This window comes from Ruditapes philippinarum, unplaced genomic scaffold, assembly GCF_026571515.1.
Source record: "Ruditapes philippinarum isolate M1 unplaced genomic scaffold, ASM2657151v2 ctg5810_1_1_1_1, whole genome shotgun sequence".
Taxonomy (NCBI): Eukaryota; Metazoa; Mollusca; class Bivalvia; order Venerida; family Veneridae; genus Ruditapes; species Ruditapes philippinarum.
Genome location: NW_026866509.1, coordinates 1 through 20,142, shown reverse-complemented (window position 1 = coordinate 20,142; position 20,142 = coordinate 1). Strand labels below are relative to the sequence as shown.

The 20,142-nt window shown below is 31.5% G+C and overlaps 1 protein-coding gene and 1 long non-coding RNA gene across 3 annotated transcripts; both read right to left on the bottom strand.

Annotated features, from left to right (window-relative positions):
- Window positions 1-2,137: 2,137 nt before the first annotated feature.
- LOC132732701 (uncharacterized) lies at window positions 2,138-4,072 on the bottom strand. Its single transcript, XM_060719174.1, has 3 exons — window positions 3,891-4,072; window positions 3,516-3,686; window positions 2,138-3,397 (listed from the first exon to the last, which is right to left on the bottom strand). Exons 2-3 carry the CDS (start codon window positions 3,617-3,619, stop codon window positions 2,938-2,940), a joined length of 564 nt encoding a protein of 187 aa, XP_060575157.1. The 5' UTR covers window positions 3,620-3,686; window positions 3,891-4,072; the 3' UTR covers window positions 2,138-2,937.
- A 1,087-nt stretch (window positions 4,073-5,159) lies between these two features.
- LOC132732702 (uncharacterized) lies at window positions 5,160-7,211 on the bottom strand. Of its 2 annotated transcripts, none has more exons than XR_009626086.1 (5): window positions 6,977-7,211; window positions 6,465-6,593; window positions 6,073-6,160; window positions 5,798-5,888; window positions 5,160-5,477 (listed from the first exon to the last, which is right to left on the bottom strand). It is a non-coding gene; the product is annotated as an uncharacterized LOC132732702 (long non-coding RNA). The 2 variants fall into 2 exon arrangements; XR_009626087.1 differs by having other exon boundaries at window positions 6,511-6,593.
- Window positions 7,212-20,142: the final 12,931 nt, after the last annotated feature.

Here is a 20,142-nt window from a genome sequence, read left to right as displayed (position 1 = left end):
ACTTGTAGTGTTACGAAAAATTTTCATATGTTATCTGGAAAAACATTGAAATTATTGAGTGAAAATACCTGAAATATTCTTTGATTGTAGTAATAACACATATATTTGATCTATTGTCACATAGATTAAAAAATCAATATGCTTATCCCACGTGTCTATTTTTACATTTTTATTAGTTATTGAGACTTTAAGTCTCCCCGTACATTTAATCAATGATGTTATATTTTCGATCCTTGAAGATCGTTCAGCACGACATTATTGTTGTGCTTGTGGTATTTTTAGTTTCAACTTTTCGGCATTTTCTAGTCGGGTGGTTCCAATATTCCTACTTGAATAATGTTGAATCACCCTTAGGATATGTTGCCTGCTTTTTAAATTTGTCTTTTGACCTCTTATCTGTGATATGCAGGCTTCATAACCTCTGATCCCCTTTCAAAATTCCATTTTAATTAGTTCCGCCCATTGTTTTCTCGTTTAGGGCACACGCTTTTTATTACTTGGGGACCATACGCCGCTTTTCATGGAATGGCACGGAAGTGTCACATTGAAGGTTCCATGATAACCGCCGTATGAACACATCTGCGGATGTTTCTAAATTCAAAATTTTACTACTTCATGTTTAAATGTTGAATTCTGCTTAAGCCGGTGCTAGGGGGCGTGGACGGTAACTTGCACTTTCCAGTACCGTCCATGAACAGGCTCAATCAAACCGAGCCTGCAACATTTTCAATTTTGCCGTGTTGGGCTTTCTTTAGGGATTCTGTGTTTGTCTGTTTTATACAATTTAAGCATTCCTTTTAGCAAAGTGTTGAAAAGTGTTAACAAAAAAAACTTCAGGAAAAAATCATTTACTAGTCCCCTACCGGTTTAACAGGAGGGGACTTTAGGTTTACCCTCCGTCCGTCTGTCTGTCCGTCTGTCTGTCATTCCGTACAAACCAGAGCTACATTATGGGGTTTGGTCTATTGTTCTCATAACAATAGATGTCTTTGATGTCATTCATTCCGTTTCTCTTGTGGGGTTATTTTCTGCATTGTGGGGTTAAAAAGAACAAACGAAATAACAAAAGAAAACCCCATAATTAGCTTAGTAGGAACGAAGGCCTACGATGCATGTCAGGAAGGTTTTTTTAAACCAGGCTCATTTTGTTTTTGAATGTCTAAATTTGAAAAAAATCTATGTTCCCAGAAAATCAAGGGTTCCCACGTTGTCCAAATTCAAGATGGCCGCCAAGATGGCCGCCAAAAATTTAAGAAAATACCATTTTTACTTAAAATACAAATACAACACTTCATTTTCACATTTTAAATTCATTTATTCATCAAGATGATCGGAATTACATAGAATTCCTGATATATAAGCAATTTTTTTACTTTAAAAAGCATAACTTTTTGAAAATTGCCTTAAAATATGCTTAAAAAGGGTAAAAAACGTGTTTTTTTTTTGCATTTGGCTGGTTCCAATTCGGCTCAGAAAATTATTTAACCTCTTATACAATATTTTTTCACATTTTTTTACAGATACATGATAAAGAATTTGAAAAAAAATATTTAAGTCTAGATAAAAAGTTAAATTTTAGTTTAAGGGACTATTTAAGTGGGTGGGGTAAGTGCCATCCATTTTGTGAAAAATACGCCATGTACTTAAAATACATCAAAAAGTATATAGGTCTTCTACAGCAATTTCTATGCATGGTTTTAATCATTCTTGAGATTTCCTAATCTATCTTTTAGTAATTAAAGGGTGCAAACTTATTTTTTCACACATTAAGGTGAACTTTTTGCCTTAAAAATGGCCGAAAATTTCATTTTTTAATGAAAAGCCCATCTCAATCTTACCTTAAAATTGCATAAATGCTCATTAAATTGTTGAGTTTATCTTTAATCATCAAAATACAATAGCATACAAAGATATAAATATTTTTAAAAGTACAGATGTCAGATTTAACAAAGTGCAGCATAAAAAGTAGGTGGGGGTAATTACATACAATTACATGAAAAAAAGTCAAAACCTGCATAATTAATATATACAAGTTATGGAAGTCTTCTCTGTCAATTCCAAAACATTATTTATCTTTCTTGTGACATTTCCATATTTTCTCAGTAATTTATTAGAAGTAACAATTTTTTTTAAAAACTTAAGGTTAACGTTTTGCAGCAAAATTGGCAAAAACACATTTTTATGGTAAATGTCTCTTAATCGCGGGAACGACTTATTTCTTAATTTACCGTAACTCTCAAAATGTTCTTCCATATATCGTCCAATGTGAACATACAACAATAAAATGAAGAAAAGACATTCTTAAGACATTCTTAAAACAACAGAATATGTCACATTTAACTGTTCACAATGCCCATCTCTAAAAGTGGGTGGGGCAATAATCACCAATGAAATAAATACATAGATACACAGTTATTCTCGAACAATTCACAATGATGCTTTTGACCATTAGTTAACATGTTTGTATACTTTAGTATTAATAGTGCGAGGGATATTATACAAACTACATTTTCCTCATTTCGTTTTGTGAGGATTTAGGAACTTATCAATTTACGTGAACTTTTTAATAATTAAATGTAATGTTGACACATTGTAAAAAAATAATAGAAAATACCCTCAGTTGCATTATATAATTACATTCATGGGGATCAAAATCTATTTCTGAAACGTTCGGATTATAACTATAGTAATTAATATCAGTAAGATGTTGACTCAGCATAACACAATATCTTACAAATACACTGAGTAGAAACAAAGAATTCATTAACGTGCCATACATTCTGATTATGACAGCTATATTCATTCGTCTGAAAAGACAGACAATAAATACAAATCCACAGATTTATAAAAACACAATCAACTCAATTGGAAGTATAACTATCACCAATCATCTCACTACATAACTAATCTCCCACAAAAGTTTACGGTTACTGAATGTCACTCATCATCATCTGACACTGAAATTTCTAGACAACCATCATCATCTTCTTCTTCCATCTCTGCTTGAACATTTTCGACTAGGTCAACTAACGTTGGTGGAAGAATGGGACCCTCAGCCCACAATGGTTCTAACACTTCGTTCTTTTTGGTCCACCCTTGCCCTTCATCATGTGGTTCCGGATGTTCTATCACTGGTGTATGAGCATTTTTCAAGATGCCGAGACGATGGTTGACTCTTCTGATGTGTTGGCATAAATTATCCTGGCAAGGTGGCAGTTTGGATAATTCCACCTTTGACTTCATGGTCAGCTGTTCGTCGTCTCCTACCATTTTCTTCAAAAGAACTGCCCTACATGTGTTCACAGACCTCTCCCTTGGACACCCATACATCACACAGACAAACGCTTCTAACATCTGCATAACATCTTCTTCAACTGTCCAAGTATCACCCAGCATCCTACAGACATATCAGTTAAAAATAATGACTATTATACTTTTATTTACTGTCATAATTTGTTAGAAATGTGTTACTGTTTCAGACAATTCATTTTTTTAATCAGTTACAAACATTTTACCTGAATGTTTTGTGGTATTTTAGGATTACTCTGCAGCTTTCTGAGCGGTGTGACCTTTCCCTTGCCCTTAAATGCACTTGTGACATCTTCACCGGTGAACACATGCAGTCCTAGTAGAGTCTCACTGTATTCAGCACCTTGTGAGTCTGCCAGCTCACTAATATTCACCACCTAAGATGACAAAGTAGTTTATGCATTCAAAAGTTAAATATGTATTGAAATTTAATTTATTTTAAGTTTTAATTCTTGGTATATTATATATACATTCTGTTAGATTAAAAAAAGTATATACTGTTGGAATAATTACTTGGTACATTAATGAAATTCAGTAACTAGAAATTAAAGATAGGTTTAATGCATGGTATATATTTTTACCTGTCTCTGTTTTCCTGTACCAACGTCGAGATAAACTGTCAGTGGTACAGACTGTGCATGGAACAAGGTAATGAAGAATAAGTCAGAGTCGGGTGTACGCACAATAGCTGACTGGTAGCCAATCGTTGATGCGTAGTGCATGTACAAAACTACTCTGGTATCTGTCTCTTCTTGGTTGGACACTAAACTAAAGATCGCCTCCGTTCTCACCTGAAGCAAACGAAAACAAAACGACCACTAGATTTTTGCCTGGATAAAATATTTTTTGTATACAATAACTAAAATATTAGTAGGTAACATTACAATTTATGTAGACTGTGGTATAAAGCTTAACATTATTGTAACTTACATCACCATTTGTCTTTTTTAACTGGTAAGCCTTCCACCAACGACCACCACTGCTGTTCCACATCAATCTAGTCTGGATGCTGCTGACTCACTGCCCAAACACGCGCAGAATAAGATTGCATAATTGTGTCTTATTGTCATCGTTGGATAGGAATTCTTTAAAGTCCGCTGGTCTACGGGTTGCAGGTCCATCAACGATGAATTTTCGACTGCAGCCTCTGCGCACTCTCTCCTGTGCCTTTATAGAGTTCGGGAAGTAACTGTCCGTCGAAAAAATAAAGTTCTTCCTTGCAACCATGATGTCCAGAATCTGCAGACATATTCCGCCAAACGTTGGTGCAAGGTTTGTAAGCTCATGAAAGAGAGCATTACCATCTTGGATGTAAATGGTGGATTCTGAAGGAGTTGTCGCTTGTGGCACATCCTGCAATATGGCATTCATTAAAGCCGCCTTGTTTCTCTTGCAAAAGAACCCATCAGGTGTACCAAGGCTATGAGGTACGGGAGTCAAAGGAAACCGCATCAGTTCTTCAAGGTCCAACTGTTCGTTCAACGATTGAGCTTTTACCAAAAGCATAAATGCTATGTTGCTCTGTTCTTGATACTGAATCACCTGTAATGGATATATTACAAATAATTAAATCTAAAATAAAACAAGTAAAACAAGTCAACCTTATGTAGCAACAAATAATGTAGCAAAACAATCTAAACAATGACACCCAACAGATATATGAAAATGTCACCAGAACGCTTTGATTGTTCTGGTTTAAGAGGCTGACAGCTGTCAATCCTTCTCCGCCTAGCTCATGGTTCAGCGTAATTCGACACTTACATTTTAAAATTTAATAATTTAATACGAGACACAAAAGAAATTTTGAAAGACGTAGTTATTACTTTTCCCTGGGGAGCAGTAAGTTTCAGGTCTATTCCACATAATGAGGCAGGAATGCTCTTGCATATGTCATGCATGCGATGTGGTGAGTCACATGGTTCAGCTAATCGCTTGTTGCGAATTGAGTGCAGCTGATCTAGTTTTTGTTCAGCAGAGACTTTTAATTTTGTAGAATTTAGTGTTACACAGTCACCATGATTGCTAAGTCCACTGTTGTGAATAATGCACCTAAAGTCTGTGGGTATATTCAGCTGCTCGTCGTACTTCCGTTTTTTACTATTGGACATTTTCTCATTTGTTTAATATTTAACACTACACGTCATTGATGATGAAGGCATTCCACATATCTAAAAAACAAAAAATTATTTTTTACTTAGGAAATTCAAAATTAAAATCCAAAATAAACGTATTTTAATCATTGAATACATTGAATACAAAGTTAAATTAGTTTTTGTGACACTGTTAAGTATAGTAATTAGCATTGTGGACTTAAATTGCACCTGTTTCGTGGTAAACAATTATTTCTACAAATTTAATGCATAAAGAATTTTATTTCAATGCACATTTTTCACATTTCTAATAATTATTAAAACTGTCTGAGAGCGAGACAACATCAACCAACCCACACTTCCAATGGTTGAATTACACATTTTATGTTCAAACTTACTGGTGTATCCACAGCTCAGCTGGCATTAGCTTGGGAACAAGGCCTGTAAGGCAGGGCTCAGTAGTGGAGTATGTGCAGAGTAGTTTTACTTCTAAAGCAAAAAAAAATAGGAATTTAGGGTTTTATTTTGGTATAAAATAGCAATAATATGTAAATTATCTTTTATTCTTTTATATAAGTCTAATACTAACACCTCAGGAAAAGAAACCTACAATATTTATATTTGTACAGTTAAAGAAAAAGTTATTGACATTACACATTTGAAAAACACAGACCTTCTGGATCATTCTTGTGTTGTTTCATATACGGTACAATAATGCATTTTCATTTAAGGTCCCATTCTGACTAAGCCAAATGAAGTGTCTGAAATAAAGTAATTCTGACAGAATGGTTTTCAAGTATGTCAAATATTTTTATACAGTAAATATTTGTATAAATTCAATTTAAAATACTGTTACATTTAAAATATATAAAGAATATGAAATGTCCACATAAATAGTTTTATCATTACCTACATGTACATGCATTGATAAATATAAATGATTATATATGTTATATTCAAATAACTTCTATGTTGTAAATGCAATTATTTTATACTTGTTAATAATAATTATTCAATGTTTAGGGGTAATCTAATTTAATAAAAATAACAAGGTACACAACATACCTTCTAAACAGATGAGAATAAATTATAATGCATTTATGGCACGTACCATGTCAACATGGTGGTGCATTGGGACTCTACAGCCACTTGTCAGATTAATTATCAGTATGAATAGCTATCCTCAATCATTGCCTGAAAACAAAAAAAAACATGTAAACCTTGACATGATATGTCTTCAAACCCCTTCAGATTGTTAAAGAGGGCAAAAAACAAATTATCCGGATATTGTATGCATCCGACTACTACTCAAGTTTTTTTAAGAAAATTAAACAGGGATCCTCTTAGAGAATGTCCATATTTTTACAAAAATGATTATTTATAATACATCATAGCTATAAACATTAATACTCAAATATTTTTACAAATTTGCAGCATTTCAACCGCTCAAAAGCTTTTGTTTATGTGAAGTTCTGGTGCATTTCTTTCTACATTAAAATCTGACATTTTATATTAATAAATTATAAGAAATTCTTTGAGAATTAAAGATTAAATACTGGGCTTTTAATGTTTCATACCTTCTGGTACAATCTACTCTAAAAATCTGTGCAAATTCGTCGGTAAACTTCGTGTGTTCTTCAATGACATTGGAAACTTTCAGATGATTTCATGGCTTAATTATATCAAAGGGGAGTAACTGCGTAATTTGTGAATCTACCTTCCATCTATAAAAATGGCTTTGACTTACTTTTATATCGAGACAATACTAAAAGAGAAATACAATGACAACATACATGTTTTGTAGTTATAATAAAACTCTTATATATATAGAAATAAATTATTATATATACATCATGTATTATTCAGGTAATTTTCGGGTATTTTCAGGTAATTACCCGACTTATATTGAGAGTCCCTTAAATTCATATTTCCTTTCATATCTGAACTTTATGTTTTTCTTTGTACTTGGTCAACATATATCTGTAAATAAATGTGAAAAAATATAGTATAAGAGGTAAAATAAGTTTCTGAGCCGAATTGGAAGCAGCCAGATGCCAAAAAAGACACGTTTTTACCCCCTTTTTGGCATATTTTAAGGCATTTTTCAAAAAGTTACGCTTTTTATAGTGAAACTTTGCTTATATATCCGAAATTCTACGCGGTTCCGATCATTTTGATAAAAAAATGAATTCAAACGGTGAAAAAAGAGTGTTGTATTTGTATTTTAAGTAAAAATGGTATTTTCTTAAATTTTTGGCGGCCATCTTGGCGGCCATCTTGAATTTGGACAACGTGGGAACCCTTGATTTTCTGGGAACATAGATTTTTTTCAAATTTAGACATTCAAGAACATAATAAGCCTGGTTTAAAAAAACCTTCCTGACATGCATCGTAGGCCTTCGTTCCTACTAAGCTAAATGTAGCTCTGGTAAGAACTCCTTCAGTCCGTCCGTCCACAAAACTGGATCCCGCGATAACGCAAAAAGTACTGAAAATATTTTTATGAAACTTGATAAATGGATAGATGGCAGTATGGAGAATATGCACGTCTTTTTTTTCTTCCTATGTTGAAAATTCTGGTTGCTATGGCAACAAATAGTCTGAAAATATGGCAAATTTAACACATAAACTGGATCGAGTGATAACTCAAAAAGTGCTGAAAATATTTTTATGAAAATTAAAATATGGGTAGATGGCAGCCTGCAGATTATGCACATCTTATTCTTTTTTCCTATATTGAAAATTATGGTTGCTATGGCAACAAATAGCCTGAATTTCAAGATTTCTGATTTAAATTTTTCAGCTTTTTCACTATAAGTTCTTTATTTCTTAAGGTGTTTACTTTAAACTTTAAATATACGTTTCTTGTCATCAACCACATCATATGTGACAAGGTTTACAACTCTAGCACAAAAATTATCAGTATTACCTACCTTGAACTTAGAATTTTTATGAAAAATGTTGTCTTTTTTTCTTTTTTTCCTAATGTATCTACTTCAAACTTTATATATATGTTTCTTATTATCACTCAACATTTTTAAGAAGGTTAAATACTCTAGCAAGACTATTTCCAGAATTATGTCCCCCTTGAACTTAGATCTTTTCGAGAAATTGGTATTTTTCACTCCAACTTCTTCATTCCTTATAGGATTTACTTTAAAATTCCACATCGTAATAATATGACAAGGTTGTATAAACATAATTTCCTTACTAGGCAGGGAAACTTAACACATTACAGTAACTGTGATATAGACAAACATAGATCTCAAAAGATTTAAGTTCATTCATGCCATTCATTCACTGGTAAAATTGAATGGCCAATGGCGCATCAGAATGTTGATGGGGTTCTAACCGGTAGGGGACTTATGGATTGCTTGCAATACTATCATGATAATTGCTTGTTTTATTAGTTGCTCATATATTCAAGTATAATGTTCCTGAAGGTCACAAGGTACATTTAACGATCGTTCAGATCTATCGTCGCTTGGTATGGACTATAATTAACATGTCTCATACATATATTAATTCTTTAGTTGCTATTCCATTTATAAAAACAATAAAAAGCAATTAATTTATCTCAAAACATTGATTGAAATAATACTGTGTGGAGTATTTGTCATATAAATCATATGATATATTTATACAAGGAACCAATGTCACCTTAGTACAAGATTATTGATCTTCTTGCCATTAAAGAGATCAATTCATTATACTTTTGGCCAATGATATTTGCCCGCAATATCTTATCTTTCACAGTTACATTTCCTTTGACAAACGGATTTATGAGATGTTTGTCAAAATAACGTGTGTCATGAACGTTCTGCAATCAAGCTTAGATTGTTTCGTTAATAATCAATTTATAGATAAAATTATTTCATTTACTTTTATCCAACCATGTTTGCACAGGAATATAACGAATAGATTTACTTCATTTCAATTTGCGAATGAAAATGGACATAAATATTTTAAGTGAGATGTTTTGTGGATGGATTCATTATCAGCAAATTGGAAATATAAGCCAGTTCCATTTGTATCGTTTTAAACTTGTCATATACGATAATTGTAAATATAATGCTTAGTCAGAATATACAAATCCAACTATATTGTCAAGCCATTTAATCAGTGGATTTAAGTATTCTCTTATGATATTATGCTGTTGTAATACTAAAATCAAACATAATTAGCACTTCTTTCACACATTCATAACATATCTGAATAAATTAATACCCTTTTATATATATATTTCATATTATACAAATATAATTGGGTTCAGTGAAACTATAATAATAAAATGATCTACATAATGAACATAGTAGTGTTGTTGTTATATAATATTCTACCTGTCTTTATATTAGTGTTCTGTTACAGATAAAACTGTAAATGTGAAGCTCAAAAACCTGTTTTAGAAACGTATAAACAATGATCTGTTAGTTTTTAGGAAAAGATATAAACTTATGACTGACATAAAAGCCTAATGTATAAAACAGTAGTATAAAAGTTAGGTCATTTGGTCATTTATAAAAAGGAAAATAAATTATGTGACATTATTTGATTATTTTTTACCCTTTAAACATTACCTCTAATAGCTTTATTTGTTATTTTTGCTGATAAAGTATTCAATTTTGAACCACTTATACCGTAAGACTAAAAAACATTGTTAAATAATGTGTGAATTGAAACTTTCTTCGCAGTATTGTTTTTTTTTAAATTTATTCTTAAAAAACATTCAGAAATTACATCGCATAGAACATATTGATTATACTTCGCCAGTAACGTAAAAAACCGCTTTGAGGGTTTATTATCAACTTTTATTTGAAATATTATATGTCCCTAGACAGAAGTCACCCCGGTGTCTCATTGCATGATATTGTTAAGTGCTTTGACAAATTAATAACGAACAATATGGAAGGCTCAATGTCATAATGTACTTTCTTATACGTTTGAAATATATAATAAATTATGTTATGCAATCCTTTTCTTCAAAATATTCTTTGAACGGCCTTTTAATCATTTGTTTAGTGCTATATCTACAAAGAGGGATTGCTTTTGAAGTAAGACATTTATCAATGTTATCTGTGTATCTTTCATTAATAACATTCTGTGTCACTTTGTTTACTCCGTATCTGCTAATAATTTCATTTAAGATTTGACATGCCAGGCTGCTTTGTAAAACATCATTTTATTACGGACGGCAGCTTCTAACGTCAAAACACTTTGAACATCAATGGAATTATCATATCATGTCATTTTGCATGGCGCAACGAAAATCTCTTAAGTAAATTGAAAACAATCGTTTCAACATTTCAAGATAAGTGTTTTATACATGTATTCTATTCTATAACACTTCACATTACTCTCCTATGGAACAGATAGGGCAGTCGAGTGCATTATAACATACACAGAATGATAAATGCGCGATATAAAAAGGAAGTTAAAATGTCATATGACAAATATGATGTAAGTAAACAAAATTACGTCACGAAAATTACTAAATTACTTCTACTCCCAAAGAATATACACATTTTTAACATTACCTTTATTAGTATGTTTGAATTTAAGTAGATATTAGATTATTTTTTCTGTGTTGTGGTTTAATAATGTACGGTTTATTGTTCAAATGCTTTGTAAGTAATAAGTCAGTCCTACCAGCTATCTTATTATATTCCTGCGCATTTTCACTTGAACCTTGCATCACTTATCTACAACAACGCACTCAAAATATTATCTGTGTCCTTATTAGTCAGGATAACGTGTAGATTGGGTTGTTAAAGAAGCTAGAACGAAGTTATGTAATAACACAGTCTATTATCGGATATGTTTATAATGGGCCTGCTTATGATTAACAATAATATTGCGCTTTGGAAATCTTCCTGGTATCTAAGTGTTTTAAGAAATCTAATGTAACTATTCTGTTTCAATCTAGATTTTCTGTTTTTATAAAAAATGAAATACTTTCCTCGTATTTATTTTGTAATTTTTCAAGCAAACAGTGCAAATTAAAATAAAAACTGATTTTACTCTAGTTTTATTACTAAAACTATATTGGGATTCATTTGTACTGGCATATCTTAAAAAAATTGATACAATACTTTATTTATAAGTAGGACGTATTTTATTAACACAACCTGATTTTCAACTCATCTGCCATTTCGAAAAGGATAATTGCCTAAAAAAAGTATCATAGTATAGTGAAAAACTTTCATTTGCAATAACTATAAATATACTGTTCAATATTCGTGTTTCTGAAGCATCTTGCGAGACTTCCGTCTGGCTCACTTGCCAAAGCTAACGCTTTTATAACTGTACTTTACCCCAAATGAATATAATAAACTGGCATTTACAAAACATTTTCTCTCAATTATATTGATATTTGACCGAATATAGATATGAAGAGTAACCTTGTCATTAACTATTCAAATTTGTGTATATAAATTTCCAGTTTGTCTTGAAACAATGGATTGTTATCGGTATCAATCCATGGTGACTTTCACGATTACGATGTAAAATTACTTTGACAGTTTTTGTTCACGCCATATCATATAAGACGTGTTCCCTTTTCTTTATTCAATGGTACTTAAATGCACTGTTTTACACACACACCAAGAAAGTGCATTTACCATAGTTTTGGTTGGTGTGAACTATAATTATTTTGTAATTCAAAGCGTGCCTTTAGTTAAATCGTTGATTGGATGACATCACAAACCTACTCATGTAAGATCTTTGCTTAATAAAATCTTACCACTTGAAGGAAAACGGAGAAAATGAGTCTATAAATATCTGCTTAAAATATGCCTCCCTCAAAAACAATTGGATAATAGCAAACTAGTTTGTTTGTCGTTTTGTAATATTATTAAAACACTTACTATCGTCTACTTCTTTCAACATAATGACATATCTGCTTTATCAACATTCAACATATCTTAAAGGTATAAAAAATTTATAATTGAATAATACGTAAGATTGTCTTTTCGAGCTCTCCATTCTCTTTCACTTTGTTTGGCAGCGGTTATAAAAATTGTCTTTGAGCATTAATGAAACCAAGATTCTGAAAGTGCGTTACTTTTAACAGTGCAATGGTGATAACGGAATTCCTTTAAACTATCGTCTACTTCTTTCAACATAATGACATATCTGCTTTATCAACATTCAACATATCTTAAAGGTATAAAAAATTTATAATTGAATAATACGTAAGATTGTCTTTTCGAGCTCTCCATTCTCTTTCACTTTGTTTGGCAGCGGTTATAAAAATTGTCTTTGAGCATTAATGAAACCAAGATTCTGAAAGTGCGTTACTTTTAACAGTGCAATGGTGATAACGGAATTCCTTTAAACCAAATTAAAATCACATTTACAGTAAAAGTTTATATATTTTTGCGTCAAAATGAAAATATTCAATAATTCATCAAATTGTGTTTTCCCCATATAATCCCAGTGTTTAAATAAAACTTGGTCAATATATTGATAATAAGCGCATAGCGTCTTACTTAGTGCGACGTGACGCTATCAGTGGTTAAAGCCAGATGTCCATTGGATAAAATTTCATTGCTCAACAGTTGGATAGTACTCTGGCTATCTAACCAGTTGATTGCGTTTTTATCAAGTAACACAATTCAACAGGACAGGTTAGTGATTCTGGAAACAAAATGGCCGATTTATTGATGAATAGGAAACTTTAAAGAATCAGGAAGTCCCCAAAAAATGAATATTACACGTTTTGTGCTTTCCTGATTTTGAAATTTAACAAAAGGTCTATCAAAAGCCTTAAAGTATCGATAGATCTATTTTCCCTTAGAAACGCATTAGAAACTAGAAATGTGTCCATAGGACACGGGTGCCCCCCACACTCCAACGATTTGTCAATCTTATGTCTCTAGGTCAAATACTTTTTTTTGCTACATGTGCCCAAGTTGAAAACTAAATATCTTTTATTAAGTAAAGGGCAATTACTACAAATACTTAATAAATCCACAAAAAAACCCAAGGTGTATAAGTACACATGCTGACCAACATTCTTGTAAACTTTCAGGCCTACAGGTCATAAACTTTTTGAGTTACGAGCAACACAAGTTAGATATTGTACGTCAAGGGCAATAACTATAATAATACTAAATATATCAACACAAAAATACCCAGGTACACAATTACACATGCTGATCAACATTTCTGTAAGGTTTCATGACGCTAGGTCAACTATTTTTTTGAGGTACGTGCGACACAATTGGAAAATTGGAAATAATTACTTATTCAAGGGTAATAACTCTAAAGATACTAAAATTATCCACACGAAAATACCCAGGTGCACAACTACACATGCGAAGCAACATTCTTGTAAGGTTTCATAATGACTCTAGGTCAAATACTTTTTTAGTTACGTGCGACACAATTTGAAATTTTCTGTAATGTTTCATGACGCTAGGAATTTTTTACTTATTCAAGGGCAATGACTCTGAAAATACTAAATATATCCACATAAAAAATAGGTGCACAACTACACATGCTGATCAACATTCCGGTAAGGTTTCAGGACTCTAGGTCAAATATTTTTGGATTTACGTGCGACACAAGTTGAAAATTGCATTTTTTTTCGAAGTCAAGGGCAATAACTCTAAAAATACAAAATATATCCACACGAAAATACACAGGTGCACAACTACACATGCTGATCAACATTCCTATTAGGATTCATGACTCTAGGTCAAATACTTTTTGAGTTACGTACGACACATGTTGAAAATTGCAAATCTTTACTAAGTCAAGGGCAATAACTCTAATAATACTAAAAATATCAACATGAAAATACCCAGGTGCACAACTTCACATGCTGATCAACATTTCTGTAAGGTTTCATGACATTTTGGGCTACGTGCGACACAAAAAGGGAACGGACGGTCGGACAAGGGTAAATCTAAATGCCCCCCTATAGTGGGGGCACAAAAATCAGAATTTGTTTTAATTAAAATCACTTCCATTGGATGAGTAATGTTTCAACAAAGAAAATGAGTACTGGCACTTGTATGTTTTCTTGAAAAAAAAAAGAAAGTTATGACTATTTAACTGAATTTTCTGAATATTAACAATCGATTGTTGTGATATAGGGATCTAAAAGTGTTTGAATTTATTCATATGCAATTCACAAGAAATTTTTTCCTACATTGTAAAATATTTGACCTTAAATTATATTATATTTCAAAATGCTTGTTATAACGATGAACCTATGTGTGTACAAGTTATGAAATAAACACTGTTCTGTTCATGTTTGATTTGCTACTGCAAGTTACTCAAACAAGGTGAATTAAAGATATTTCCCTTATTATATCTATCGTTTCATATATAATTGCAAACTTTCCTACCAATATCCATAAAATTATATAGTTATTTAATATCAACATTAAATCTTACTATACACTGCGAAAAAGACATGGATATACGGAAGTGTACGAAATTCCGTATATCATTAATATACGTGTAAGAATACGGGAAACTTGAAATACGGAGATGTACGGGACCGTATATTATATCAGTCCGTATATGACTCATATACAAACTCCGTACACTCGTAATATACGGGAACTTTGATGTACGAAGTCCGTATTTTACTAATATACGGAATTTTTATAACAAGTCCGTATATTACTAAAATACGAAATTCCGTATTCGTGCAAATACGGATTCTGTATATAGAAATAGGAATGAAAATTTACTTCTGAATAGCCTATTTCCTGTAAGAGTAAAGAAATAGTCTGATCATATATTTGTCAGACATTTGACAATTAACACAATGCAAAATTTCCTGGAGTTGTTAACGCGTCAGTTGCGTACAAATAATATCGTCAGTGCACAGAACGTGTAAGACATCCACCTGTAACATGAAGACGCGCTATTCTAGCTCAATACAGCTTGGTTTGCTTTTTAGCATACACCCGCAGATAAATAGCGAATAATTTACAATTGCGATTCACGATTAGATAGTACTGTTTTGCATTTTGCATCTATGGTGAATCATGTTATTTTGTAATTTCCTTTTCATTATAATATTTTATAATGATAAGCCAAATATGAGAAAATGATAAAGTTGAAATTGTGATGTTCAAAACATGAATTAATTATAATTAAATCGTGGATCTGTGAAGTTGAAATCGTGAAAGTTAAAATAATTGTGAAATCACGAAGATAAAATCGGGATTGTCCACACAGCAATTAAATTTTACGTTGATATATGTCCTATAAAAATAGGCTATGCATAATATAATATATGTACTTGCATATGTAAAAAAAACAATGATATCTCATTATTCATTCATTCATTCATTCATTCATTCATTCATTCATTCATTCATTCATTCATTCATTCGTTCGTTCATTCGTTCATTCATTCATTCATTCATTCATTCATTCATTCAATCAATCATTTATTCATTTATTTATTTATTTATTTATTTATTTATTCATTCGTTCATTCATTCATTCATTACTCATTTCTCATTTCTCATTTATTCATATATTTATTTATTTAATTTTTTATTTCAGGAAACAAAGATTTGCGTTTCTGTACACAAGTTTTGAATAGAAATCTTATAAAGTTCCGAATTCCCCAATTTTGATTTCTTTTCGCGCGGTCTCATTTATGACATAATATTGTGTAATAGCCACGTGCTGTATTGCCATAATCGAAGACAATACTGATTAAGCCGGATATTGATCCGGATATTGATCATAAACGCAGCCAGGTATATCGAGTGTCGGTTTTCTCCGATTAGGTAAGTTAGCGGTGTTGAATGTCTTAACGGTATTTTTAATGTCAATTTCTAATATAATTCATGTGCGAAATAAGGGAATTAAATTGTAATCCTATTAGTGATTTTGTTCTAGATATTATAAAGACTCTAACCCGACATATTAAAATGAAACAGACATAGCTGATGTATTCTTTCCAATGCTTTTGCAGCGTCGTGTTGTTGTTATCCTTTAATTTGGCGGAATTTGTCATTTAAACAAGACACAATTAAGATTTATCTTAAAGTATACTTTGAAGTACCCTGCCGCCAGGTCCAATTATATCTAAGTTCACAAGCTAGAATCAGATGGATGTCACTGGGGTGTATGTACATGCATTGTTGATAGATAATGTCAAATTATTCGAAATAGCATTTCTTGAAAAATATCATCATCATTTCCCGAGTTTCCTCGTCTCCCATCAGCCGTGTTTCTGCATAATTCGGTGACTTGAACATTGTTCAGGACAGGGTAACATGGCCATACTATGTAAATTAACAGTTGTTACCTGGTTAAAATAAAATTATGTATCTTGGAAACAGTTTTTGTAAAAGTAAGTTTCTGTTTAACAAAATAAAAATTGTCGTAGTTTGATTTAAAAAACTCAAGTTAAGAACATACTAAATTATATATTGATAGTAAAATCATTTTAAATTGGACTTTCGAATTTTTACCGATACTCCAAATATTTTTATACTAATAAAGTTTTATTTTAATTATGAAATCCGTAGATAATGTGAAAGGATCTTTATACTTCATTTATGTGTATAAGTAAGTAAGTAAGTAATTTATTTATTTTAATGGGAATACGGAAAAAAAACCCTCCCATCTAAAAATGACTTTTAACAAATAAATGCAATTGTTTTAAAAGATAATTTACATTTAGAGCTTTAAATTTAAAGGTACAAAAGTTCTAATTTGATTTATTGTGTAATTCGTACTTATATAATTCATTGATGATATGAATGTTTTTATGTTTACTTTATTATATATTGTGCAGTACAAATGTAAATGAATATTTTCTACATGTAATATTGCATGTAATTATACATGTAATTATACATGTAATATTGCATTATTTTGGATCGAATAAAGGTCTTAGTATGCTTCCGCATTATCACCGACCTTAATATAAATCAGTGGCATTATTAATGCTACAAAATGTATCTAGGCATATCACGCGTTTTCAAAACAGCCAATGAGTTTAAAGCGTTGGTTTTGTATCACGTGAATCCTATCAACCAATCAGAAATAGCGCGGGCGAAATGAAAAAAGAAAAAACGGGATTGGGAATGGATAGTAAATAAAATTCAGAATATTGCAAAAACAAGGTAGGTTAAAAGTTATCTTTTATCGTTGCAATATCAATATGCGATCAGTATAATAGTTGCATTTTGTGAACAACAGCTTATTTCAGGGTTAAACTGATTTGTTTTTAGAAAACTTTAACACTGTTTAATCTGTTTCGCTATCCAATATGGCCGCCGGATTAGATTATTACAGCAGGGATATATCCCTAAATTTAGACTGGGACTGGTTACGAGTTTGATTTTGATTTCTAAACTGTATCTTGTTCAATTAATAATTTGTATGAAATATGCAAAAACAAAAAACATGAAAAGGGCATTTGTTAAATGCGTTAATCATAACTTCCCTTCAGGGTAAAAAAGACACCGAGTTAAAAATAACGACATTTAAACACCGAAGATGTCAAGGTATTACAGCCCCTGGACATTGTAGTACAAAGGGATTAATCAGTGTGTGTGACACGACCTATGTATGCTTGATTGGTCAACTAATTGGACTTTATAATCTTGAGCGATCTCAATTATCACTTAACAGCAGGGGTGCGAATCAAATTATTTATTATGTGCAAGAAAGATCATATCGAAAAGAGACACTCAAATTCTATTTATTTTAATAGTAATTTATGAAATTGATAGCCGAAAAATAGGTTATGTTTTATCTATTCAATATAATAACAAAAAAAAATTAGATTTAACAGATTTACATATTTTAAAAGAAAATTGGTTTGTACTTCTAAAAATAGGTTTATAAATTTTAAGATAAAATTGTTTCTCAGTCTTGATAATTTAACGAGCAGAATACTTGTTTTATGTTCGCAGTTTTTATTTTTATACAAATCCCCATTATTTGATGCAAACATAAGTCAAACTCCGCTCTTTTCAATAATTTACTTTTTTTTAGTTTCTGCACACATGTTGTTATATTTCTTATTGATATTATTCTATTCTTAAATGAATACAAATCTTTAACAAAAATAGGAAACAAACATTTCTTTTTTTATTTAAATCATTATACATTTAGGCGAATAAATAAAATGAAAATAATTGTCAGAATTTATTATTTAAATTAGTACAAAGAATGTGTATGATTGCATGTAATATGGCCGACAGGTGTTTATTTAAACGGTTAACTGTTAATTCACTTACCCTTGGTGCCAAAATATATAAGCCGCGTCACGCCAAAACCAACATACAATGTAATGGGTTTGCAACCTGCATGGATCCAGACCAGCCTGCGCATCTGCGCAGTCTGATCAGGATCCACGCTGTTCGCTAACGGTTTCTCTACTTGTTATAGAGTTTGTAAGCGAACAGCATGGATCCTGATCAGACTACGCGGATGCGCAGGCTGGTCTGGCCATGCTGGTCGCAAACTCATTATGTTGGTTTTGTCGTGACGCGGCTCATATGTTTATTTTTACATTGATACGAAGCTTAGATCAGGAGCCTGTTGTCGTTGTAAGAATTTTAAAACTCGTGAATATAAAATATCGCAACGAACCAGAAGTTTTACAACGGTTTTGTTTGTATTGTTTTAGCATTAATAGTAATTAGCAAGATCGAGTTTACTCGCAATTCAGGACAGGCAACTCTTGGTTTTCATTCGATATTTTTGGTTATTTATCTACGTTATTCAGGATTACCCAGATTTTAAATTGTATATACATGAACTGAGTTTTCGACATTTACAATGGATTTTTTATTGGACAAATGAAAATTTAAATATTTTTTTCTTATTATAATTAAAACTCTTTGTTTAGTTTTTAAGATAAACATTACGCATAAGGTGATATCGCATGGGCCAGTCACAAACACGCGCCTGTTTGAGGAAACTGTTATTTAATATTTCATTATTCATAAATTTAAACGCTTGAAAAAACTGTATTGAGCCTTTGTACATCACACATTTTTCGACATTCCATATTTTGACTTATATTTCACATAAAGCAATATGGTAACACACGCACGCACGAACACACAAAAATACATAACTACATATGCACATAAAAGTGAACACGTTCCTACAGTATTAACACTTTCGCACACAAAAAAAAAAGCTTCCGCTTCCGTTTTAGGAAGTAAACAAAATAAAAATGTAAAAAAAAAAACTCGTCAATAAACCACTTTTATCAAGACTTGGAATTCTAGAAATGGATGTATGTAAAAATTGATGATTTCTACAATAAGATGGTATATTTTTAACGGAAAACTGAATTTTGCTTTTTGAAATGAACGTTTATAGACTTTTTTCATATGTATAATGAATGGGTGGGATATCGCAGGTAAAAGAATTTACATGTACATCACACCTGGCAAAAATTTCGTCACGCATCACTTAACCGCTTGAATAAACTTACTGGACAGTTTTTAAATGGTCATTGGACTTAGTCATGAGTCAAAGGACAAAGCGCGGACATTCTTCAACTAATAGTGAAGGTGATACAAGTACACATACACTTGACACATCAATATTTGAAGACCCGATTAATTCCCCTTGTACAGAAAAGAAGAAAAGAAAAAAACAAAAAAGTAAAAAAAAAACAATGGATGAATATATGGAAAAACAAGAAATTTCTGGAAACGAAATATTAGAAAAAAAGTTAGATTTGATAAATGAAAAATTGTGCAATGTTATCACGAAAAGTGATATATCTTTGATT